The 27279-nt window shown below is 36.5% G+C and overlaps 2 protein-coding genes across 3 annotated transcripts in view; one reads left to right on the top strand and one right to left on the bottom strand.

The window, feature by feature from the left end:
- PRKG1 (protein kinase cGMP-dependent 1) overlaps positions 1–27279 on the top strand; it is a 1377278-nt gene that overhangs the window by 371797 nt on the left and 978202 nt on the right. The window lies entirely within an intron of this gene.
- On the bottom strand, positions 16511–17042 carry LOC117085942 (60S ribosomal protein L23a-like). The gene has a single exon (XM_033215323.1). The coding sequence runs from the start codon at positions 17038–17040 to the stop codon at positions 16570–16572; it is 471 nt and encodes a 156-aa protein (XP_033071214.1). The 5' UTR covers positions 17041–17042; the 3' UTR covers positions 16511–16569.

The following is a 27279-nucleotide window of genomic DNA, read 5'->3' as shown; positions in this document are numbered from 1 at the left end:
ATGCCTGGCAGAGACACAACAAAAAAAGAGAATTTTAGAGCAATATCCCTGATGAACATCGATGCAAAAATCCTCAATAAAATACTGGCAAACCAAACCCAGCAGCACATCAAAAAGCTTATCTACCATGATCAAGTGGGCTTCATCCCTGGGATGCAAGGCTGGTTCAACATATGCAAATCAATAAACGTAATCCAGCATATAAACAGAACCAAAGACAAAAATCACATGATTATCTGAATAGATGCAGAAAAGGCCTTTGACAAAATTCAACAGCCCTTCATGCTAAAAACTCTCAATAAATTCGGTATTGATGGAACATATCTCAAAATAATAAGAGCTGTTTATGACAAACCCACAGCCAATATCATACTGAATGGACAAAAACTGGAAGCATTCCCCTTGAAAACTGGCACAAGACAGGGATGCCCTCTCTCACCACTCCCATTCAACATAATGTTGGAAGTTCTGGCCAGGGTAATCAGGCATGAGAAAGAAGTAAAGGGTATTCAAGTAGGAAAAGGGTATTCAAAAAGGAAAAGTCAAATTGGCCCTGTTTGCAGATGACACGATTGTATATTTAGAAAACCCCATCATCTCAGCCCAAAATCTCCTTAAGCTGATAAGCAACTTCAGCAAAGTTTCAGGATACAAAATTAATGTGCAAAAATCGCAAGCGTTTTTATACACCAATAACAGACAAACAGAGAGCTAAATCATGACTGAACTCCAATTCACAATTGCTTCAAAGAGAATAAAATACCTAGGAATCCAACTTACAAGGGATGTAAAGGACCTCTTCAAGGAGAACTACAAACCACTGCTCAGTGAAATAAAAGAGGGCACAAACAAATGGAAGAACATTCTATGTTCATGGATAGGAAGAATCAATATCTTGAAAATGGCCATACTGCCCAAGGTAATTTATAGGTTCAATGCCAACCCCTTTAAGCTACCAATGACTTTCTTCACAGAATTGGAAAAAACTACTTTAAAGTTCATATGGAACCAAAAAAGAGCCCGCATTGCCAAGACAATCCTAAGCAAAAAGAACAAAGCTGGAGGCATCACGCTACCTGACTTCAAACTATACTACAAGGCTACAGTAATCAAAACAGCATGGTACTGGTACCAAAACAGAGATATAGACCAATGGAATAGAACAGAGCTCTCAGAAATAATACTACACATCTACAGCCATCTGATCTTTGACAAACCTGTCAAAAACAAGAAATGGAGAAAGGATTCCCTATTTAATAAATGGTGCTGGGAAAACTGGCTAGCCATAAATAGAAAGCTGAAACTGGATCCCTTCATTACACCTTATACAAAAATTAATTCAAGATGGATTAGAGACTTAAATGTTAGACCTAAAACCATAAAAACTCTAGAAGAAAATTTAGGCAATACCATTCAGGACATCGTCATGGGCAAGGACTTCATGTCTAAAACACCAAAAGCAATGGCAACAAAAGCCAAAATTGACAAATGGGATCTAATTAAACTAAAGAGCTTCTGCACAGCAAAAGAAACTACCATCAGAGTGAACAGGCAACCTACAGAATGGGAGAAAATTTTTGCAATCTACTCATCTGACAAAGGGCTAATATCCCGAATCTACAAAGAACTCAAACAAATTTACAAGAAAAAAACCAAACAACCCCATAAAAAAATGGGTAAAGGATATGAACAGACACTTCTCAAAAGAATCCATTTATGCAGCCAACAGACACATGAAAAAATGCTCATCATCACTGGCCATCAGAGAAATGCAAATCAAAACCACAATGAGATACCTTCTCACACCAGTTAGAATGGTGATCATTAAAAAGTCAGGAAACAATAGGTGCTGGAGAGGATGGGGAGAAATAGGAACACTTTTTCACTGTTGGTGAGACTGTAAACCAGTTCAACCATCATGGAAGACAGTGTGGCGATTCCTCAAGGATCTAGAACTAGAAATACCGTTTGACCCAGCTATCCCATTACTGGGTATATACCCAAATGATTATAAATCATGCTCCTATAAAGACACATGCACACTTATGTTTATTGTGACACTATTCACAATAGCAAAGACTTGGAACCAACCCAAATGTCCATCAATGACAGACTGGATTAAGAAAATGTGGTACATATACACAATGGAATACTATGCAGCCATAAAAAACGATGAGTTCATGTCCCTTGTAGGGACATGAATGCAGCTGTAAACCATCATTCCCAGCAAACTATTGCAAGAACAGAAAACCAAGCACCACATGTTCTCACTCATAGGTGGGAATTGGACAATGAGAACACTTGGACACAGGAAGGGAACATCACACACTGGGGCTTGTCATGGGGTGGGGGGAGAGGGGAGAGATAGCATTAGGAGATATGCCTAATGTAAATGACGAGTTGATGGGTGCAGCACACCAACATGGCACATGTATACATATGTATCAAACTGCATATTGTCAACATGTGCCATAGAACTCAAAGTATAATAAAAAAGAAAAAAATACAAAAATTAAAAAAAAAGTCACGAGTTTCAGTAGTATTAAAAAAATGAAGATGAGATTAACCCAGTGACTGCAGGGAAACTCTTATGGAGAGGGAGAGAGTGAGTTTCTGGCTTCTGTTGACCTACTGTTCATCCACTGAATCAATCAGAATAGTTACTTTCTCATATCATCTCGCTGGCCTCAATCATTGGCATCTTTGCCTAGAAGGAACCACGATTTGGGAAATATGAAAGACCACTCTACTTATGCCCTGTGGAAACAGTCCTACATTCTGAGTGACCCAGGCAAGCTTCTGTTGGTCTCTCTGATGTCCCCATCACTGTAGAGTAGAACAGAGATCAGTAATAGTCAACATTATTCAGTGCTAACTAGAGCAGGGAGTGCTATCTCTTTTAACCTCCTAACAGCTGTATGAAGTAGGTGCAATTATTATCTCATCTTAAACATGAGGATACTGAGGTTCAGGCAGCTTACGTAACTTGCCAAAAGCCACACAACGGTGGGTGGACATCGTGGTCTTAACTGAAGATATGACATTTTTAACTACTTTCTTAAAGCCATCTCTTAAATAAGCTGGTATAAGTCTACTCAGTGTTCATGCCCATGACTGAAGTGGAAAAAGCTTGGGTTTTGAAGATAATGTAAACTCAAATCTCAGCCTAGTCATTTACTCAATGTGTGACACTAGCTATCTAATTCAACCTTCAGTATTGGTTTTCTTATTTGCTGTGAAGATAGTAAACTTAGCTCTTGTTAGTGCTTACTATGTGCCAGGCACTGTTTCAAACACTTTATGAATTAACTCAGTAGTCTGTACAATATAACTATGAAGAGGATACTGTTATCACCCTCAGTTTTACTAAGGTACAAGTGGTTAAGTGAATTGCCTGAAGTCGCCCAGCAGGAAAATGGTAAACCTGAGGTTTAAACCCACATAATTTCTAACTGCTCTGGTCTTCTGACTGTGGAGAGAAAAAAGCTTAGCACATGTTGACTGTGTGGAACATAGCAAGGTGCTCACCCATCATGAATGCCCATCCGTTTTCCCTGTTTATCCAAAATGTTTGTATAAAATTATTTCAAATATTTTTTCTGGGTTTCTAAAAGTAATAGTACTGAAGTGCTAGGCAGCTTCCATGTTTCTCAAATACATCAGCGAACATGCTTTCCCATGCTCTCACTGACAGGTATTAGAGATGCTACAGATGGAAGACAGAAAATCCAAGCTAGTTCTATCAGGTTGTCCTTCAACAGACCTTTCTCTATTGATCCTTTGCTTTCACCTTAATCATCTTATTCTTGTTCTCATCACTTTGTGCCTGCATCTTAGAGCTCTGTAACTAGTCTCTCAGCTTCATTCTTGCCCTGCTTAAATTCATTTTTAACTAGTTCTCATCACTTTGTGCCTGCATCTGAGAGCTCTGTAACTAGTCTCTCAGCTTCATTCTTGCCCTGCTTAAATTCATTTTTAACAGATTGCATCCAGAATTATTTTTCAATCAAACCAATTGTGTCACTCTTCTTTTAATTGATTCAGACTGCATTTATGATAATGCCGAAACTCTTTAATAAGACCATTGATGTATCATCTCTTGCCTCTGGTCTTCTTCCCATGCTGGTTTTATTGGCCTGTAATAGGAGTTTGCTTCCCTTCCTTTCTCTCTCTCTCTCTCTCTCTCCCCCCCACCCCGTCTTCCCCCAACCACCATACACAAACACAAACACACAGGCATTGAACATCTTTGCTTGGGTGTCCCTTTCTACTACTCTTCAGATCAGATCTCAACTAAAATGCAAATTCTCCAGGATATATATCTTTCCTTCAAGTACAAATCAGATACTTTTCTAAGGTGTATGTTATCATATCATCTGAAATTAATTTTCTGCCTGCTCCAGAATGCAAGTTATATGAGGGAAGAAACTGTGGCCTGGAATATAATATACACTCAATAAACATTTATTATTATAAATGAATGAATGAATGAATGAATGAAGAGATTAGTAATTAATGAGGTCTGACATAGTAATGGCTTCTTGCAGAACCTCTTCACTACCACTGTATTTCAAGCAATCTAATCCCTTGTTCCTCTCTTCCATGGCCTCTTTTCAGCCAAGCCATACTTTTGCTTGCCCCAACTCCAACAAAAGTAATCCATTTCCAAGGACCAACTTTTATCTGACTAAATTGGCTATAAACTCCTGCACATTTCTAAAATCTTCTGTAATGGCAGAGAGAGGGTAAAGGAGGGAACCAGAAGCAGTTATTGCTTTCACAGAAACAATAGAGGAGTAAAAGAAGCTTAAACGGTGCATGGTGACTAAATGAGCCCTAATTAGAGAAGAACAAAGGCAGAGGGAATCAGGGTGCCTAAAAGGTAATGTAGGAGAAGACTTTCACACAGATGTGATGTCGAGATGTTTGCCTTTTCTATTAAGGGAAAAACAGGAGGATATGTTTAAAACAAAATATGAGTGCTTTGATTAAGCAAAAAGGTTTTTCCTGGCAGGTTTCTTAATTCCCCCAAATTTTAAAACCTCTATCTAGATCTGTAATATTTTAGTTTATCAATGTTCTGTGATTGGTCAACTTCTTATTTTATTTACCATCTTTGTACATTTTAGTACTGTTGTTTTTGACACATTGTATGAAAGGAGGTTTTTCCCAGGCCTAGGAATCTGAGAATAAAACTGAGTTTTTAAACTTTTCTAAAATATTACTTTCCAAAATATTTTCCTCTGTCCCATTTCAAGCTAGTCATTTTCTTCTATACCAGAATTTAATATAATTTAGATCTACTTTTAAATTCAATTATGCTTTTTTTTTTTTTTTTTTGAGATGGAATATTGCTCTATTGCCCAGGCTGGAGTGCAGTGGCATGATGTCGGCTCATTGCAAAATCTGCCTCCCAAGTTCAAGTGATTCTCCAGCCCCAGCCTCCCGAGTAGCTGGGATTACAGATGCATGCCACCACACCCAGCTAGTTTTATGTGATTTTTAGATATCTGTACTAAAATACTACAGAGATGTCACCTTACTTTCAAGGAGCAGCCAACTTCTATATAATTCAATGTCATTCAACAAAGATAATTGAGTAGTTACTATATGCAGAGAACTATGACTGGTTATAAAATGTGTGGGTGCAGGTCTCTGTTTATGAATGGATTAAGTTTCAAGAATTGCTTTGTGAAAGTCAATTATGTAGAATTTCAAATGCGTTTTCCTACAGATATAATGGTTATAAATGGTGATTTGATTTCCCCATATTTAATTCATGTTAGCCAAGATATATTTGAAATAAAAAGTAGGAAAGAATGTTAGAATACCAAAAATCAATTAGAGAGCAATTATAGCAGGCCGGGAGTGGTGGCTCATACCTGTAATCCCAACACTTTGGGAGGCTGAGGTGGGCAAATCACCTGAGCTCAGGAGTTCGACACCAGTCTGGCCAACATGGCAAAACCCCATCTCTACTAAAAACTAGCCAGGTATGGTGGTGTGCACCTGTAATCCTACCTACTCAGGAGGCTGAGGCAGGAGAATCACTTGAACCCAGGAGGCAGAGGTTGCAGTGAGTCAACATCATGCCACTGCACTCCAGCCTGGACAAGAGAGCAAGACTCCATCTCAAAAAATAAAGAAATAAATAAAATATAATTGAATTTAAAAGTACATCCAAATTATATTAAATTCTGGTATAGAAGAAGAGAATAACTAGCTTGTGATAGGATAGAGAAAACACAATAAGCTGCCACATCCTCTCCCCCTCTTATGGCACACTCTGCTAATTGATCACGGCCTCCTTTTTTGTTAAGCTCTCAACCTCAAAATCCTTCTTAAAACAGTGTTTTCTGCAACTGCTACTATCCAGTTATACCTGGTGCAGAGAAATTGTTTGGCATTTCATTGATAGAGATGCCATTACTTCCAACATTGTAAAGCAAAGAAACTTATAGTAGTCACTTGGGGACAGGAGCAAGGTGGAGATGGGGGCAGACCAGTAATAAATGGACACTTCATGGAATTGGTTGACAGGATTTGGCCAAAACAAACGATTAACCTTAGATGAAAAACAGGGTTTCTAATAGCCGTAATACCCAAAATAATCTATAGATACAATGCTATTCCCATTAAACTACCACTGACATTCTTCAAAGAATTAGAAGAAACTATTTTAAAATTCATATGGATCTGAAAAAAGAGCTCATATAGCCAAGACAATTCCAATCCAAAGGAGCAAAGCTGGAAGTATTATACTACTGGACTCAAACTATATTATAAGGCTACAGTAACCAAAACAGCATGGTACTGGTACAAAAACAGACACATAGACCAATGGAACAGAACAGAGAACTTAGGAATAAGACCACTCCTCTACAACTATCCAATCTTTGACAAACCTGACACAAGCAATGGGGAAAGGATCCCCTATTTAATAAATGGTGCTTGGAGAACTGGCTAGTCATATGCAGAAAATTGAAACTGGATCCCTTCCTTACACCTTATACAAAAATGAACTCAACATGAATTAAATACTTAAATGTAAAACCAAAAACTATAAAAACCCCAGAAGAAAATCTAGGCAATACCATTCAGGACATAGGCAAAGGCAAAATCTTCATGATGAAATTGCTAAAAGCAATTGCAAAGAAAAAAAAAATTGACAAATGGGATCTAATTAAACAAAAAAGCTTCTGCACAGCAAAAGAAACTATCATCATTATGAACAGGAAACCTACAGAGTGGGAGAAAATTTTTGCAATTCATCAAGTTGACAAAGATCTAATATCCAGAATCTACAAGGAACTTAAACAAATTTACAAGAAAAAAAATCAACCCCATTAAAAAGGACATGAAGGGACACTTCTCAAAAGAAGACATTCATGCGGCCAGCAAACATGAAAAGAAGCTCAACATTACTGATCATTAGAGAAATGTAAATCAAAACCACAATGAGATACCATCTCATGCCAGTCAGAACAATGATTAGAAAGTCAAGAAACAACAGATGCTGGTGAGGTTGCAGAGAAATAGGAATGCTTTTACACTGTTGGTGGGAATATAAATTAGTCCAACCATTTGGAAGAGGGTGTAGGGATTCCTCAAAGATCTAGAACCAGAAATACCACTTGGCCCGGCAATCCCATTTTTGGATATATGCCCAAAGGAATATAAATCATTCTATTACAAAGATACATGCATGCATGTGTTCATTGCAGCACTATTTACAATAGCAAGACATGGAATCAACTCAAATGCCCATCAATGATAGCCTGGATAAAGAAAATGTGGTACATATACACCAGGGAATACTACGCAGCCACGTGGAGCTAGAAGCCATTATCCTCAGCCAACTGATGCAGAAACAGAAACCCAAACACTGCATGTTCTTGCTTATAAATGGGAGTTGAACAATAAAAACACATGGACACAGGGAGGGGGACAACACACACTGGGGCCTGTTGGTGAGTGGGGTAGTGGGAGGGAGAGCATTAGGAAAAATAACTAATGCATGCTGGGCTTAATACCTAGGTGATGGGTTGATGAAAATGAAATATGATTGCCTTAATACCTAGGTGATGGGTTGATAGGTGCAGCAAACCACCGTGGCACACATTTAACAGTGTAACAAACCTGCACATCCTGCACATGTACCCTGGAACTTAAAATAAAAAAATTAAAATTAAAGAAAAAAAAGGGTTTCTAGGCTAGGGGTTAGCCACACTGAAATAGTCTTGTAGGAGGGAGGACGTGGAAACATAGCCACATAGCTAGCTATGAGATAGCTTTCCTATAAATACATGGACCAGGGGCCATGGAACTAGTGTCAGAATTGTCAGTGGGAAGCATCTCCCTGGATTGTGTATAATGAGATACTTACATGAAGCACTGCCATTAATTGGGTAGTCAAGGATATTGGTTCTTTTATTCTAAGGAAGTTATCATTAGTCTTCATTGAACTTCATCATTTCAGATAAATCTGGGGGATCTTTGGGATGCCTGATTAGTGATTCTATGATTCAATTAGATTGTACAGTTAGAAATATTACCTGAGGTTGAAATATTTAATAGGATACAGAATTTTGTTCCTACACTTTTTTTTGTAAAATGATTTTCACAGAATAGCCAACAAAAGATATCTAGGGCAATGCTAAGTTTGTCTTGGAGAATAATTGGAAAAAAATCAAAATGAAATATGATTGCCTTAAGAAATGACCAACTTAATAACAGGCCATGTTTTGAAAGTGCTAGGTAGCATATATCCATTTCACTGTCACATGTAAGTATTCATTAAATCGGGGGAATAAATTGGGAGAAGGGAATTCCCATGAGTAGTCTTAAATTTTGCCAAAGCTTAATTTTCAGCTCTATTTTCTATGCAAAATCTTCAAAAGCCTTAATACTTGAAACATATAATAAATATAATTTCTTTGACCTTCTCCTTCACTTACCCTACTTACTTTACTTAAAGGCTCAAGTTGTTTGAGTTTGTGAAGTACTTGCTATGAATGACCAAGTATGGTTGACTTATGGTTTTGGAAAATCACATAATCCATACCAGAGGAGAGCTGTGTCTTCAAATTATCTTCTAGAAAGGTCCATCAGAAAGTATAAAAATGTTTATATTTTAGAGAAGAGAAGGAGATATAAAGCATAATTCATCCTGAAATATTTATTTCAGAAAGCATGCAGTTTTCAAGATATCTTCCAAGTTTCCAGCTTTTTTCTGACTTTAAATATTTTTAATAATTTTAATTTTTATTAGAAAGACATATATATACACATTCACTATAGAAAATTTAGAAAACAAAAGAAATTAAACAAAAATTTCAAAAGATACCATAATATTTTGTATACATTATTTCAATCTTTGTTCTATATTTATATATATTTGTGTATATATTACTTTGCATATAAGTTCAGGTAGTATATGCTGTTTTTAACTATTTTCTCATGCAAAGTATGTAATTAACATCTTTCCATGTAATTAAACATTATTCTACAGTATCATTTCAAAAGCCATATACAAGAACTCCGTATGATGAAAGCACTATAATTTAAGTATTATCTTACTGTTGAACATTTGGCTTTATTACAGTTTTTTACTTTTTTAAAAAACTCTAAATAATATTTTTGCTGCTTAATCTCTGGTCATCTGTGATTATTTCCTATGGATAAATTCCTAGAAGTCTTGCTGAGACAAGATATTATCACATTTTTAAGGCTTTTATCTTTCAAAAAGATTGCACCAACTTATACTTCCATCAGTAGTATGATGAACTGCTTTATTTACTTTCAGATGGAATAAAAGCCTCTGCTAGTGGATCCCAGCTTTAGAACAATTTTATAGGAGAATCAGTCTTAGTACGATTATCCATTGACTTTTTGAAATAGTTGCCACTTTGTTCTGTCTACTTTTGTAGCATTAGCCTTCATTTCATTATGTCAGGTTAAAGACATTTTTATATATCAAGAAATTCTAAAGAAAAGAAACCTATTGCTCTGATATTTTCCATTGATAGCTTGAACTGATATTCTAGCATGCTTATAACTCTAAGCCATTTGTTTTTTAAGAGGTTTTTTCTAAGAATGTATTGTACTTAACCGCTGGACAAGGTTTTGACTTTGGCAAATTCATTTCTAGTCATTTAATCCTTTTAAATCATCTTCCTCTTCTCAGTTTCATCTATGTTAAGATTGTATTTTTATTCACAGTTTGCATGTCTACAAGTTTCCAAATGTTTATTTCATTTCAAAGTACTTGCTACTACAATAATGCATGTTAAACATACATGAATATGCAAAGACTTAAAGCCATTTGGATTTAGAATTGCAAAGTCTCTTTTAGGTCACGAGCCGGGCATAATGCCCTACTAAGAGAAGAAATTACTACATCAAATAACTCCTGAGCCAAACCAATACATATCTCATCATTTCATTAAAGCTATCTAGCTTCAGAGAACACCTAACTTAATGCATTCAGTTGTCTGGAAAAACAGCTGAGAGGTTTTTCTTTGAGAAAAGTTCAGTGCCTGATAGTCAATAGAAAACCATAGCGAATATCCGGGCCGGGTGCGGTGGTTCACGTCTGTAATCCCAGCACTTTAGGAGGCCGAGGCGGGTGGATTACGAGGTCAGGAGATCGAGACCATCCTGGCTAACACAGTGAAACCCCGTCTCTACTGAAGAATACAAAAAATTAGCCGGGCGTAGTGGCGAGCGCCTATAGTCCCAGCTACTGGGGAGGCTGAGGCAGGAGAATGGCGTGAACCCAGGAGACAGAGGTTGCAGTGAGCCGAGACTGCACCACTGCACTCCAGCCTGGAAGACAGACCTAGACTCCGTCTCAAAAAACAAAACAAAACAAAACAACAAAAAAAGAAAACCATAGAGAATATCCGATGTCTCATTAAAAACATATGTCTGGAATGTGGTGAATAAGATAATCTAATGGGGGCAGATGGAGTAAGAGGGTCATTTTATCCATATTAAAAAGGTTAAAAACCAAAGTTCTCACTACTTGACTCTATGTCTCACATAGACCTACATGCAGCTTGTTGATAGAAAAAAATCCTCCTCAGAACCTTTCCCCATTAGCTAATTCAAAATATCCATTCATCCAAAGAGTCTCTACTCCATGCACTTGGTGGGAAACCAGACTGATTTCCATAAAATATCCATATTTTATCATCACAGCTCAAATACATATTCTAGTGTTTAAATTACCTTGAAGTCAGTTAAGGGAGTAAAGGGATTTAACAAGAGGTGCCTGAGAAAGATGTATTTCAAAAGATTTTGTAAACTATTGCTTTTTTTAAGGCAATTTATGTGAATAATTTTCTTAAATATCTATCTACATAGAATTGTATTAGAAAAAGAAAGCCAGGTTATTCTTTTGAGGTTTTATATTGTAAAAGTCAACAGGAAGTTATATTTATCATGATTCACACCCTGTGATTGAGCAGAGGCTGAGCATGATAGAGGCAGAACAAACAGAAGTAAAACCTATTGTTGGGACTGTTGTTTAAATATCATTTTCTTCTGACCCCTACACAGTGCTCTGCTTACGTTTGATACTTGAAGGATCTCTAACTTGTCTTGTCTTCCCTAAGGCAAGTGTTACGGCTGGGAACCTAAATGCCTATTCTTAAACCTCACGGTGTAAAGTGTGTCTCCAACATGTTCCATATTGTTTTAGAGCCACTTGTGATTTAATGTGGTACATTTCTCCCCCGGCACTTGATATTTGATAGAAAGTGGTGTATAGTGACTTAAAGGAACAATGGAGTTCCAAGGGTAAAGTATCTGTATTAGTCTGCTCTCATGCTGCTAATAAAGACATAATTGAGATTGGGTAATTTAAAAAGGAAAGAGGTTTAATGGACTCACAGTTCCACATGGTTGGGGAGGCCTCCCAATCATGGTAGAAGGCAAATGAGGAGCAAAGTCACGTCTTACATGGCAGCAGGCAAGAGAGCTTGTGCAGGGGAAATCCCATTTGTAAAACCATCAGATCTTGTGAGACTTATTCACTACCATGAGAACAGTATGGGGAAACCCCCTCCCCATGAGGTTTCCTGGCCCTGTCCTTTACACATGGGGATTATTACAAATCAAGGTGAGATTTGGGTTGGGACACAGGCAAACCATATCAGTATCCGATATTAGGTACTAGAGAGAAAGCAGAGCTGAAGATGACACATATTTTAGCCAAGAGGCCCTTGCTGTTGAATCTTAAATCCGGGCATAATGGTAACACCTCATTTTATTAAATATTCTGGAGTAAGGTGAAGACTCCTAATGCTTATTTGTAGGATAAGTAATAGGAGAAGGGTGAAGGAGGTTTTGTGGATGTGTACAACAGCGGGTAGTTGGGTCCAGCCTTCCTTACAAGGGGATTCTCATTTTAAGATTAGAAAAAACGTCATGCAGAGAAAGGTATTAAAGGATTAAGAGAAATAGCTCAAATTTTTTTTCACCTCCTTATACAGAGAAATACCACAGAAAGGACAAGATGTGATCAAACTTTCTGAGAGACACAGAATTAAAACGTAGAGAAACAAGAACTATTTTTAAGTGAAATAAAACATCAGAGTCAAGGTCAGGAACTTGTTTGTTTGCCAATTCAGAATTTCCTGGACAACTTCCTAAATCTGTATCAAAGTCCTGAGTCATCACATTTGATTTAATTTTTAGCTCTGTTTAACTTCTACTACATCGTATGCAGACCTAATTTTCATCTGAGTCACTTCTATACTCTCCTATCACCAAAAATATAGTTTATATTATACAATAGACTTATAAATATTTCAAATACTATTACAGGTAATACAATCAGAGAATTATAATAGCCTCATATGTCGAAAAACATTAGTGGTTATGCTTATTGTTTCTTGTCCTAAAGTAAGACCGCAATATGAAGAATAACAAATGTTCAGGGGTTCATTCTATGAATATTCATCTGTATTAGATTATTTTCAGTTGCAATAACATTCAGTCCTTGGATTAAAAGTTAGGAGGGGCTCATCCATGAGAAATGTGAAAATCCAAAAGAAAACACACTTTACCCTATGTATTACCACATTAGACAGGAATTCAGGGGTAGGGGTTAAGGTAGACTTCATAGGAAAAGGAGAAACGGCTATACAGTTGGACCTCAAGTAGACTAAATTATTTTGCTAGTTGGATGTTTGCCCAAAATTCACTGCAACATGAGCTTCCATGCTACCACTTTACTTCTTGGACTTCAGAATCTCTTTCAACAACATGAATCAGTAACTCAACTCATGTTGTCTATAGTTTTTCTTGTATATCTTTTTTTTAACCTTCCCTCCCCACTATTACCTGACTTGATTCTCTGTATCTCCAGTTCAAACTCTAGGGAGAGATAATTACCCTATTGTCCACTAGTTAGCTTACAGATTGGCTATGGTTGGAACAGATTATCTTTCACTGCCCTCCCATCTGGGATGTTAACTGAATGTGGTTATTTCTGTTAGAATGGGGCTCTGGACACAGTTGGCATTCTGCAGTTCTGACTGCCCAATGTGTATTTGATATCAGTAACCAAAGCAAAGTATCTTTTAAAAACACAGTGATAGGATTTTCTACCATTTTTATTTTAAATAATTATTTGATATAAAAGCATATTTAATAATATATAATACATAATTTGGTAGATATCTTACTGGTATATTTATTTAAATATTGACAATAATATGTTTTAATAAAATGAATAGTTTTATAAATTATTTTTCACTTAATTTTCACATGTAATTACTTAACAAAAAGTCATGAAGCGTGCAGGCAATATATGTTTCTCTCACTTAGCACATTAGTTTAAGGTTGGCCCTCAATAAATAAATTGTAAAGCAGGATTGTGCCTTTCCCCAGATCACTCAGCCAGGGAACATACAGCCAAATTGAAGATCAGGTCTTTGTATCACCAATAATGTGCCCCTCATATGTAGCTAAAATCTCCTTCTACAATACCTAGCAGCTCAATGGGAATCAACTGGTAGAGAGATTTGTTTTTTAAATACTAAAGGAAAAACCTAGATAATGTATGCTAGCAATACATTATTATGTTTGGAAGATAAACTGCTTTTACTTCTGAACATTTCTATGTTGTGGACTCAGTATTAGGTCATTCTTGCATTGCTACAAAGAAATACCTGAGACTGGGTAATTTATAAAGAAAAGAGATTTAACTGACTAATGGTTCTGCAGGCTATACAGGAAGCATGAGGCTGACATTCTCATGGCTTCTGGGGAGGCCTCAGGAAACTTACAATCATGACAGAAGGCAAAGGGGGAACAGGTATGTCACATGGCCAGAGGAATAGGAGCAGGAGAGAGAGCAGGCGGATGCCACATGCCTTTATACAACCAGATCTTGCGAGAACTCACTCACTATCACAAGTTCAGCATCAGGAGGACGGTGCTAAACCATCCATGAGAATTCCGCCTCAACGATGCAAACGTTTCCTACTAAGCCCCACCTCCAACACTGAGGATTACATTTCAACATGAGATTTGAGTAGAGCAAATAGTCAAACTATATCAGACACACTCAGGGCTTAAACGTTAGGATTGTGCTCATATACACGGTAAACCTCCTCAACTCTCAATTGCTCTGCTTAAGTAATCATTCTAGCATAATCAAGTGGGGTCAAAAGCATGTGAATGGTATTTTACAAGATGACTCTAGAGATGATGTCTTACTCAGAAGAGAGAGATCTACTGAGAGATATGGGTACAAGCTGTCCTGTTTTTTTTTCACCGTCTTATAAATGTAATATAAAATGGGAATTTGAAGAGAAGGTTCAGGATGTTACTGCCCAGATTGTTTTTCTATAACAAGGGAGTATTATTACCATTTGGAAAAATTCTCGATATGAACAATTTACGATAAAATGCTAAATTAACAAGTCAAGGTAATTGCATGCTCCTTTTGTCCCCGATGAATTAGTGCAAATTGCATTTCACACTAATTGGTCCAACAAAATTCATGCACAATAGGAACACTGGGATTTCTTCAGTTTTGCTTGTAAATGTATATATACATACAAATAACAAGACTATTTCTTTATTTTAATACTTTGTTACAGACTAATAGGTGCACTAATTAGTCTACCTCTCCAAGATGATTTTGAAAACAATAATAATTAGTAATTCTTGGTGAAATATAACCAGAGAACAACAACCAAAAAAAAAAAAAAAAAAGGGTGCTGCATTTAAGTCTGAAAACTTTAAAATATGTGAAATCTTAGAATATAAAGTTTTCAAATAAAGGGATATTAAATTACCCTATTTTATACGTTGTTTCTAACATTGTTGCAAATTCTTTGCTGATGAGAATAATTAATCAAGTGCTTTCTAGTCTTTTTATTACTGCAAACTCTCTTAATCTTCCTCTACTTCATAGGCTCATTTTTAGAAATAGTAATGCCTTTAAAACTGTATTTTCTAAATAATGACTAATTTGTTGTCTTTTTTTATTAACTGTAATAGGTAACTGTTAATCAGGGCTTTTGAGTTATAGTTTGAGTGTTACTATGCTTGATTGACATAATCCCAGACTAAAGCAAAACCATGAGATGTATAGTTAGTTATGGGATATTTCACTGAGAGTAAATATGTAACCTCTACTAGGCTGCTTGAAAATGTTGGGCAGACAGTAATCACTTTTGAGGCTACTCATTTGCTCTAAAATGCCAAATTTAAAGTCCCAGACTTAATCTCATTTGGAACAAGCAAATAATATAAAACAGGCAAAGAAGGGGAATAGCCTTATCCTTGATAAGAGCTTTGGGGACTCTATTGAGTCCTGGATTTTTATTTATTCATTTTTCATTTATTTATTGAGCATGTGCTTTGTGCAAGACACCCTTAAGATTTTACAAAGCCAATGAGAGGAACATGAAAGTGAACAATTATGGTACAGTGTGACAAAGGCCATGCTATGGGATGATTCAAGTCTGGTGGACTGGCAATGATGAGTTCTGGATCTTGCTCTTGATTTCAGCAGGAAGTTATTGATGTTTCTTCTGGAGATTATTGTCAGCACAGATAGCATTATTTGTATAATTTGAAGGCTTTTGATTCTCATCTTTTTTAACATACCTGGTTCTATGGAAGTCTAGCTGGTATTATAAATGATTACTTGATCATTTTATCACTGATAGCCTGCTCTGCGTGATGTTTCCAATAGCTGTCACTTTAAGACATGCATTTTGTTCAGTCTATATTAAACTCAACAAAGGGATGCTGAATTCCACAAAAATTGTTGATGATCATTGTGGAATACTGTTCTCTGATAATTTATTTCAAATTCTAGATTAGCATACAATTGGATTCAGAAAAGAAGTGCAGGAGATAGTCTGTAAAGTAACAACAGATATCTATGTTGTTTATTTTAAAAATGGGTTTGTGGCTGTGTTTTATTTGAAGATAAACGCAAGCATGCCTTTTAGGACCAAAATGTCTATTATACACTTAATTATTTTTTTTTATGTTGAAAAGATATATATATATATTTAGAATTAGGCAGCTGGACTCAGTTTAGATGATCCCAATTTTGTTGGCAACATCCAAAGCGTCGTAATCAGGAGCTAGTCGAACATATGCCTTTTTCTCTCCATCAGGCCGAATCAGGGTGTTGACCTTGGCCACATCAATGTCATAGAGCTTCTTCACAGCCTGTTTAATCTGGTGCTTGTTGGCTTTAACATCCACAATGAACACAAGTGTGTTGTTGTCTTCTATCTTCTTCATGGCAGACTCAGTGGTCAGCGGAAACTTGATGATAGCATAGTGGCCAAGCTTGTTTCTCCTGGGGGCGCTCTTCCGAGGATATTTGGGCTGCCTCCGGAGTCGCAGTGTCTTGGGCCGCCGGAAGGTGGGTGACGTGCGGGTCTTCTTTTTTTTGTGGCTGTGGACACCTTTCAACACTGCTTTCTTGGCCTTTAAAGCCTTTGCTTTGGCTTCGGCTTTAGGAGGGGCAGGAGCTTCCTTCTTCGCTTTCGGCGCCATCTTGTCACACTTAATTATTTTTAATGCTTTCAACTTTCTAGTGAAAGTTATAAAATACTGCCACTTCTGCATAAAGAAATTAAGGTTTTTATCTAGAATCCTAATAAATATTTCTTAAGTGAAATTTTGAGGAAATGCAGCAATATAAGTAGAATCAAACAACTGTTTTATGTTACTTTTTATAGTGAAATCACTGATTTGAGGGCCATATACACATATTTTGGGCAGAATTAAAGGCAGAGTTACTTGAGCTGTTAAGCTTAATGCCATTGCCTATTATGAATATTACAATAAAAGCAATCACTTTTCTTGTTATCCAACTGATATTTCCTGCATGAGTATTACTTCACTGAATTTGATATCTGTAAAGCATATTTGATTTTAGATAATACTTTACAATTATAATGACATGGTAATTTGGTAGCATTGGCAATATTATAGAATACTACCTCACAAGACCTAACCTTCCTCTGTTTTATTTGTGGGGCTCTCTTAAATTGAATAAAGACTTTGTAGCTCTCTTCTGTAAATCACTCAAACCTTACTCAGTAACAAATTTATTTTACAGACATCGAATGGGCTTCAAAGCTCAGTACAGTCAGTAGCTTGATGATGTTGCCAAGGACCTGGGTTGCTTCCCTCTCACCTCATGGCCTCAGCATCCTGAGTCTGGTTATTTTCATGGCCATAGATGAATGCCAATAGCCACTGAGGCCACATGCTTCTCTGTTCATGAAAAAATATAGAAAAAAAAGGTTTCTTTCTACCACTGAAACAATTTAGAATACTTGCACATCCCTGCATCAATAAGAGTCACTAGAAGAATGCCAACATACTGATTACCTAAGAGTATATACCCTTGGAGTTGGGGTTAAGCACCTCGCCCTAGCTCATGTTGAAGAAGAGTGAATGTTGAAGAAGAGTGAATATTTGAATACAATTAGGGTTCTTTTAACAACAGAAAAACTTGGAAGATGGAAGACATTAGGGATCAATAGACTACGTACAATATTCTTCCTAATGAAGAATGGATACTTCAGTTCCTCACTTCCTGGAACTCTTGATACTTTTATAAAACTTGATCTTATGAATGAATTGCTTGGTAGGAAGATGGTTGCTGGAATACCAACCAGACAGTAGCTTTTTTGGTCCTTTTATGGACATCCAGATGAACTTGTTTACCCATGTCTCTGGGTCTAAAATGAAAATAAGATTAACAGAAGGCTTTACAATCATTGTTCTTCTTGTAATCGGTACACATTCTCTTCCGGGATTCTCAGTGGTGTAACAGGCCAGATTTAGCACAGGTTATCAGAACATAAAAGTCAACAAAGTTTGGGGAGAAAACACGTAACTTAAGAGAAAGTAATGCTAAATCTTAATTTAAAATATAATAAACCTACCACACTGGAATGAAAAATTTGCACCAAAGACCACTTAAGACCACATACCAAGTTTACTCTGTACCTTACCTCCCAAACACACTCTCCTGCCCTTAAGCCCAAAGAAGGGACAGATATCTACAATATGTGCAATCATCCTTTTCTCTGTTAGTCAGAGAAAGATTATACATTTGATCTCTGTTAGCCCGTCAGTGGAATCTTGAGATGCACAACAAATTAAATGTATAATCTTTCAAAATAAAATTAACTTTTCAAAGAGGTTCAGTAATTTTCCTTACACCTTAAGGCAACCTGCTAGTAACCACAACCTCCAGGTGAGTGCCTTGGAATTGTACTCTGACCTTCCGCATCAAGAATGGATCCTGCCTAGAAACATAAAACAAGCCCATTAGAGATCCCATACAATGATGTTTATTCACTGAAGAAATAAAACCTTTTTTAAAATACTTTTTTTGTTTGTTTGTTTTTGTTTTTTTTTTACCGGATTGTCTCTCTTAGCAGCTGATACCTCTCTTGAGCTTCAGGTATCAACCTGTAGTGAAACTTTAAGGAAGTCTAGTGAGAACTCCACCTAGGTCTCATTTCTTGCACTAACATGTATCTACTGCACTTACCTCTAACATTACCACATATTCTGACATATCCCATCAATATAAAAAACTGAGTGAAGTGTAGTGCACCCATTCTTCAGTGTGACTGGTGTGTCACAACATTTGAGTTTCCTTAATTTGTGTAGGGGTTTCTGAGCTCTTTTTCATTTTTTTTTTCCCTATGTGATATCATGTTGGGCTAGGGAAAAATCTGCTCATTGGTAGCAGGTGAAATCCAGAGCTAGGAAGATATAAAACAGCTCACTTGGCGGCATTCATACTTGAGACCATAATGAGATTATGCTAATTAATCCCTTACCATAAATCAGACCTGGCATGTCCAAGTGTTATCGTCATCTTCCATCAAAGCCAACATAAGCACTGTATTACCTCTCCTTCATCGATGAGGAGCCTCAGACTTAGAGGAGTAAAATAGCTGCCTAACGTAGCACATCTCATACCTGCTAATATTGGTGTCTCCTGCCGGTGCTGGAAGTGTGTGCATTTGTGGTTTTGTGTGGAAGCACTGTTTCTTACATGCAGTGAAATATATGGCCAGTGACCTATTGTCAAGGTGAGTTTAGAACCATCCTTATATCATTTCTGACCTAATAGTAAAAGCTTAGGATATCTTCTTAGACCAAAATTATATTTTCCAAAATCCTGAGTGAGAAATTTTAGTATGTATTTTGTTCAGAGAAGATAAAAAATTGCTTACTTTGAGTTCATATTGTTTCTGTATGTGTCTATGTGTGTGTGCATGTGTGTTTGTGTATGTGTACCTTTTTTTTTTTTTTTAGATGAAGTCTTGCTCTGACACCCAGGCTGGAGTGTGGTGGCATAATCTTGACTCATTGTAACCTCCGCATTCCAGGATCAAGCGATTCTCCTGCCTTAGCTTCCCGAATGGCTGAGACTACAGGCATGCACTACCACACCCAGCTAATTGTATTTTTAGTAAAGATGGGGTTTCATCATGTTGGCCAGGCTGGTCTTAAACTCCTGACTTCAAGTGATCTGGCTGCCTCAGTCTCCCAAAGTGCTGGGATTACAGATGTGAGCCACTGTTGCCCCACCATGTATGTGTATCTTTAAGCTGAGTACACATTCTCTCTAGAGAGTCTCAGTGGAGTACCAAGAAATGAAGAGAATTGCTAAATTGGATCGATAATTATAAGGCACAGCTTCTGCCCTAAATGAGCTTACTCTCTATAGAAAAGGCAAGAGCAAGATGCAACCAAGTAAATTTAATTTTAAGAAACATAAATACCATGGAGTTAGGAGGAGGAAGGATAAAACTTAGGGTCATATAATAATAACCATAAATCATTTTAATCACTTCAGTGCTAATCACTGTGCTGAGTTCATTATTTGAATTCATAATGAATTTGCCGTATCGTTCATATAGTAGAGTTATGGAAGTTTCCACAAATGGAGCTGGACCAGTTACGTGAATTCATCCAGTCAGAATCACATGGCCTCAGCCAGTCCACAATGTACCCTCCCTAAGACAGACTGACTTAATGACAAGGCCATTAAAAGCTCAAACATTCCAATTCACTAACATAGATGATAAAGGAACCCTGAGTACAGGAGATCTCGGTAAATATTGGTAGTGGGGGATGGGGTACATGGGTTCTATCTGTAAAAACTTGGATAGGATGCTAAATAACTCCCATTCTGTATGGAATGAACATACCTCAATGTAATAAAAGCCACACACTACAGACCCACAATTAGTATCATACTGAATGGGAAAAAACTGAAAGCTTCTTTTCAGTTTTTAGAAAGGAGGCCCACTTTCACCACTGTTACTCAACATTGTACTGGAAGCCTTAGCGAGAGAGATCAGATGAGAAAGAAAGAAAGAGCATCTAAATTGGAAAGGAAGAAGTTAAATTGTCCTTGCTTGCAGATGATATGATCTTATATTTGGAAAAACCTAAAGACTCTACAAGAAAACTATTGGAACTGATAAGCAAATTCAGCACGTTGCAGAATACGAAATCGACATACAAAAATCAGTAGCATTTCTTTTTTTATATATACTTTAAATTCTGGAATACATGTGCAGAACATGCAGGTTTGTTGCATAGGTATACACGTACCATGGCGGTTTGGTGCACCCATCAACCCATCATCTACATTAGCTTTTTCTCCTAATGCTATCCCGCCCCTAGCCCACCATCCTCTGATAGGCCCTGGTGTATGATGTTCCCCTCCCTGTGACAATGTGTTCTTATTGTTCAACTCCTACTTATGAGTGAGAACGTGTGGTGTTTGGTTTTCTGTTCCTGTGTTAGTTTGCTGAGAATGATGGTTTCCAGTTTCATTCACGTCTCTGCAAAGGACATTAACTCATCCATTTTGTGGCTGCATAATATTCCATGGTGTATATGTGCCACATTTTCTTCATCCAGTCTATCATTGATGGCCATTTGGTTTGGTTCTAAGCCTTTGCTATTGTGAACAGTGCTGCAATAAACATATGTGTGCATGTGTCTTTATAGTAGAATGATTTGTAATCCTTTGGGTATATACCTAGTAATGGGATTGCTGGGCCAAATGGTAATTCTGGTTCTAGACCTTTGAGGAATCTCCACACTCTCTTCCACAATGGTTGAACTAATTTACATTCCCACCAACAGTGTAGAAGTGTTCCTATTTCTCCACATCTTCTTCAGCATCTGTTGTTTCCTGACTTTTTAATGATCACCATTCTAACTGGTGTGACATGGTATCTCATTGTGGTTTTGATTTGCATTTCCCATCATCAGTGATGATGAGGTTTTTTTCCATATGTTTGTTGGCTGCATAAATGTCTTCTTTTGAGAAGTGTCTTTATATCCTTTGCTCACTTTTCAATGAGTTTTTTTTTTTTTGTCTTGTAATTTGTTTGAGTTCTTTGTACATTCTGGATATTAGCCCTTTTTCAGATGGATAGATTGCAAAAATGTTCTCCCATTCTGTAGGTTGCCTGTTCTTCCTGATGATAGTTTCTTTTGCTATGCAGAAGCTCTTTAGTTTAATTCGATCCCATTTGTCAATTTTGGCTTTTATTGCCATGGCGTTTTGGTGTTTTAGTCATGAAGTCTTTGCTCATGCCTATGTCCTGAATGGTGTTGCCTAGGTTTTCTTCTAGGGTTTTTATGGTTTTAGGTTTTACATCTAAGTCTTTGATACATCTTAAGTTCATATTTCTATAAGATGTAAGGAAGGGGATCCAGTTTATGTTTTCTGCATATGGCTAGCCATTTCTCCCAACATCATTTATTAAATAGGGAATCCTTTCCCCATTGCTTGTTTGTGTCAAGTTTGTCAAAGATCAGATGGTTGTAGATGTGTGGTATTATTTCTGAGCCCTTGGTTCTGTTCCATTGGTCTGTAGATCTGTTTTGGTACCAGTACCATGCTGTTTTGATTACTGTAGCCTTGTAGTATAGTTTGAAATCAGGTAGCATGATGCCTCCAGCTTTGTTCTTTTGGCTTAGGATTGTCTTGGCTATGCAGGCCCTTTTTTGGTTCCATTTGAAATTTAAAGTAGTTTTTTTTTCTAATTCTGAGGAGAAAGTCAATGGTAGCTTGATGGGGATAGCATTTAATCTATAAATTACCTTGGGCAGTATGGCCATTTTCATGATATTGATTCTTCCTATCCATGAACATGGAATGTTTTTCCATTTGTTTGTGTCCTCTCTTATTTCCTTGAGCAGTGGTTCTATATGCCAACAGTGAACAATCTGAAAAGGAAATTTTAAAAATATTCCCAGTTATAATAGCCACAAATAAAATTAGGTACCTAGGAATTAACAAAGAAGGCACAGATACCTACAATGAAAACTATAAAACACTGAAGAAAGAAATTGAAGAGGACACAAACCAAAAAATGGAAAGATATTCCATGTTCTTGACTTGGAAGAATAAATATTGTTAAAATGTCTATACTACCCAAACCAAACACTACCCAGATTAATCTACAGATTCAATGCAATCCCTATGAAAATACCAATGCCATCCTTCACAGAAATAGAAAAAAAAAATCCTAAAATTTACATGAAATCAGAAATATCCAAAATAGCCAAAGTTATCCTGAGGAAAAATAACAAAACTGGAAGAATCATATTACCTGATTTCAAATTATACTACACAGGTTTAGTAACTAAAACAGTGGTACTGGCAAAACAAACAAACAAAACAAACAACAACAACAAAATAAAACAGACACAAAGACCAATGGAACAGATAAGAGAATTCAGAAACAAATTCACACATCTACAATGAACTAATTTTCAACAAAGGTGCCAAGAACATTCATTGGGGAAAAGACAGTCTCTTCAATAAATGATGTGGGGAAAACTGGATGTTCATATGCAGAAGAATGATCCTTAATCCCTCTCTCTCATCTTACACAAAAATAAAATAGATTAACAATTAAAGCTAAGACCTCAAACCATGAAACTACTGCAAGAAAACATTAGAGAAACTCTCTAGGACATTGATCTGGGCAAAAAATTTCTTGAGTAATACCACACAAGCACAGACAGCTAAAGCAAAAAATGAATAAATGGTATCACATCAAGTTAAAAAGTTTCTGCACAGCAATAGAAACAATCAACAAAGTCAAGATACGACCCATAGAATGGGAGAAAATATTTTCAAACTCTCCTTCTGACAAGGGGTTAATAACAAGAATATAGAATGAGCTCAAACAACTCTACAGGAAAAAAATGTAATAATGTGATTAAAAACTGGGCAAAAGATCTGAATAGACATTTGCCAATAGAAGACATGCAATAATGGCAAACAGGCATGTAAAAAAGTGGTCAACATCACTGATCATCAGAGAAATGCAAATGCTACAATGAGATATCATCTCACCTCAGTTAAAATGGCTTTTATCCAAAAGTCAGGCAATAACAAATGCTGGCGAGGATGTGGAGAAAAGATAACCGTTGTACACTGTTGGTGGGAATGTAAATTAGTGCAACCAATATGGAGAACAGTTTGAAATTTCCTCAAAAACCTGAAAATAGAGATACCATATCATCTAGCAATCCCACTGCTGGGTATATACCCAAAAGAAAGGAAATCAGTAAATCAAAGTGATAACAGGAATCCCATGTTTGTTGCAGCACTATTTACAATAGCCAAGATTTGGGAGCAACCTAAGTGTCCATCAATAGATGAATGGATAAAGACAATGTGGTATCTATATCCAATGGGTATAAAGTATCCAACTATTCTGCCATAAAAAAGGATGAGATCCAGTCATTTACAACAACATGGATGGAACTGAAGGTCATTATGTTAAGTGAAGTAAGCCAGACACAGAAAGATAAACAGTATATGTTCTCGCTTATTTGTTGGCTCTAAATATCAAAATATCAAAATAATTAAACTCATTGAGGTAGGAGAAAGATGGTTACAAAGCTAGGAAGGGTCGTGGTGGGGCAGGGAGGTGGGGACGGTTAATGGGCACAAAAAAAATTAGAAAGACTGAATAAGACCTGATACTTGATAACACAACGGGGGACTGTAGCCAATAATAATTTAATTGTACATTTAAATATAACTAAACGAGTATAATTGGATTGTTTGTACCCACAAAGGATAAATGCTTGAGAGGATGAATAACCAACTTCCCATGATGTGATTATTACACTTTGCATGCCTGTATCAAAAAATATCATGTACCTCAGAAATACATACAGCTACTATGTACCCAGAAAAATTATTTAAAAATAAAATCTCTTATTCTATTCTGCATTTTTATCAATAAATTGAGGTTTAAAATCTCATTTACCCATATATAACTTCCATATAAAATTATAACTGAACAATACAATACAACAAATGTGAAAATCAACTACACGCTCTACATCAGAATAGCCTAACATCCTGTTTCCAACTGGATGGATGTCCCAATTTATTCTCCATGTTGTATAATTTTTCTGTCTCACACATATTGCTTTGAGGTAGTTATTAATCAATGTAAGAATCTGATGAAAACTTCTTTGTTTCCAGGTCTTCATAATATTAAAACTTTCAAAGGAGACAGGCTGTGTCGTCTATGGGAAGGCTTGGGTGGGGGAGATAATCAAGCCAGTATTACTTGTCTGTTTTGATTAAAGATATCAAAAAACAGATTAAGGGTCTTTCATCTGTGCTGTGTAGGCTCAGATGCTGACAGTTATAGGGACCCTCCCTCTGAGCATGGTAGCAAATGTCTGGGCATAGGAATGGCACAGCAGATTTCAGACTCAGATGCATACATTAGAGTCTTATTTTTCCATTTATTAACTGTATGATTTTTACAGATTTGTGACATGACTAAGCCTTAATTTTCTCACCTACAAATGGATTCATACATCATGGGATTGTTTAATCATGAAATCAAATAATACACATATAAAATGCTTAATATGGTACTTGGTGCATAGTAAGTCCTCAGTAAAGGATAGCTTTCATTACTATTATTATTTCTATCTATATTTTAGAGGCACTTAATACAAAATTCAAGAATCCCTTAATCTTTTAGCTTTGTTTACCTTCTTTGACAACATCCACCCTGAAAATGTTAAGTAACTTATACTGTTTCTTTAAGTTCCTTTGAATATTTTTAAAGGATGATTTTTCAGACTTTGCAGAAGAGAAACTAGGATCACATATACGGTGTCTTGTTCAAGATTATTCTGTAGGTTCCTAATAGAAATATCCTTTGTATTCTGTCATTCTTTCTCCCCTACACTGTGCTTCTTTTCATGAATACCAAAATTAAATCAAGGTTGAAACATTAATCAGAGAAAAGCTTTTGTTGTTGCTTTTTCCCTTTCTGAAAAGAAAGCTAATAGCCACAGTGAAGGTATAACCATCCCGATAAGAGCATGTTTGACATGCCCTCCCTACCTCTTTTCAGTTGTTAGAAAGGATACCCACCCAGATTTTTTTCATTCATGTAAGACTGTCTAGTGGAAGTTGGGAAAATAAAGTGGGGTCATGAATTTGTTTTTAAAGACTATTTAATTATAAGATAAATTTAAAATTGCCTAGAATTTTTAATGTGGGTGGCTGGTCTTTGATGAATGTTGTCTTTGCAAATATCCCCAATGACAGTAGTAGATGCCAGTGTGGATGCCACCATCACATTTATGTTGTGAATGGGATCTTCTTGACACCGGTGTTTTCACAGAGTATTGCAGATTATGTCTGCGGGAAAAAGGGTGGGAAAAGCCCAAGCTACAGCACTGCTAATGTTAGCACGTCTTTATATAGACAGATCCTGCCAAACCTGCACATTTTTTTAGTCCTGTATTTGCTATGACAATAACATTTTTTCCTCCCATCATAGAATTCACCCTCTGCACAATTTAAGTTGTTTCCTTTAGTAGTAGGTGGTTGAGCCATCCACATACTCTTGCTTGGCCCTCTTATTTTAGAGCAAGCAACACGTTTCATGATAAGCTATGGCCATAGAGGTGAGATGTGTCTCTGAACGAATCAATTTGCTATGTCATCAAACCATGGTCTAGCAAAATAACCAACCACTCAGGCATTTTTTGTTCTAAGACACTAGTGAAGAACAGGTTATGGCTCACTTAAAATATCGAGTAAAGGAATTTAAGGAAAATGTGTCATTGGAGCTATAGTATATTTTAGGGCACTTATCAGCATTCTCAGCTCCAATAAAAAGGAATCATCTTTTAAATAATATAATAAATAAATACAATTCTGGGGTGTCTTATTGCTGGAAATGTGTAGACAATTTTTTGGTATATGATATCAAAGACAAAAGACTCCCCAAACAACAGGTGCACTGCCACCACTAATGTCACCACCATCCTCATTAGCATTTATTTAGCCCATGCTACATGGCATGAACCACTATAAAGACTTTCCCTATATTATCTCATTAAACCTTGTTTAACAGTATAGGTACCATGATTATACTCACTTGGCATTTGTAGTCATTGTTTTGCTCTACTTTATCTTTGTACCAAGTGCAACTTAATTGACACCCACATAAGAGAAAACCCTACCCAACTTAAATTAGTAAAATAGTGACTGAGAATTGCTCCAGCCTCTGAGTCATCGTCTATGTAACTCATTAAATTACTAGTAAGATGTTTTTGAAATCTTGTTCGTGGAATTATTGAGAGCTCTCAGGTCCATGGTGAAAAATTTAAGAGGTTTTTTTCTTCTTAGCATCTCTGAATTAGGAATAGTTAAGAGTTATCTAGGTTAAACCT

Source organism: Trachypithecus francoisi, unplaced genomic scaffold (genome assembly GCF_009764315.1).
Source record: "Trachypithecus francoisi isolate TF-2019V2 unplaced genomic scaffold, Tfra_2.0 Contig00586, whole genome shotgun sequence".
Classification (NCBI taxonomy): Eukaryota; Metazoa; Chordata; class Mammalia; order Primates; family Cercopithecidae; genus Trachypithecus; species Trachypithecus francoisi.
Note: the sequence above shows the minus strand (reverse complement) of the source record. Positions and strands in the feature narration are given on the sequence as shown.

Coding starts and splice junctions, on each gene's coding strand:
- LOC117085942 (XM_033215323.1), bottom strand. CDS start 17,040: ATGGCGCCGAAAGCGAAGAAGGAAGCTCCTGCCCCTCCTAAAGCCGAA.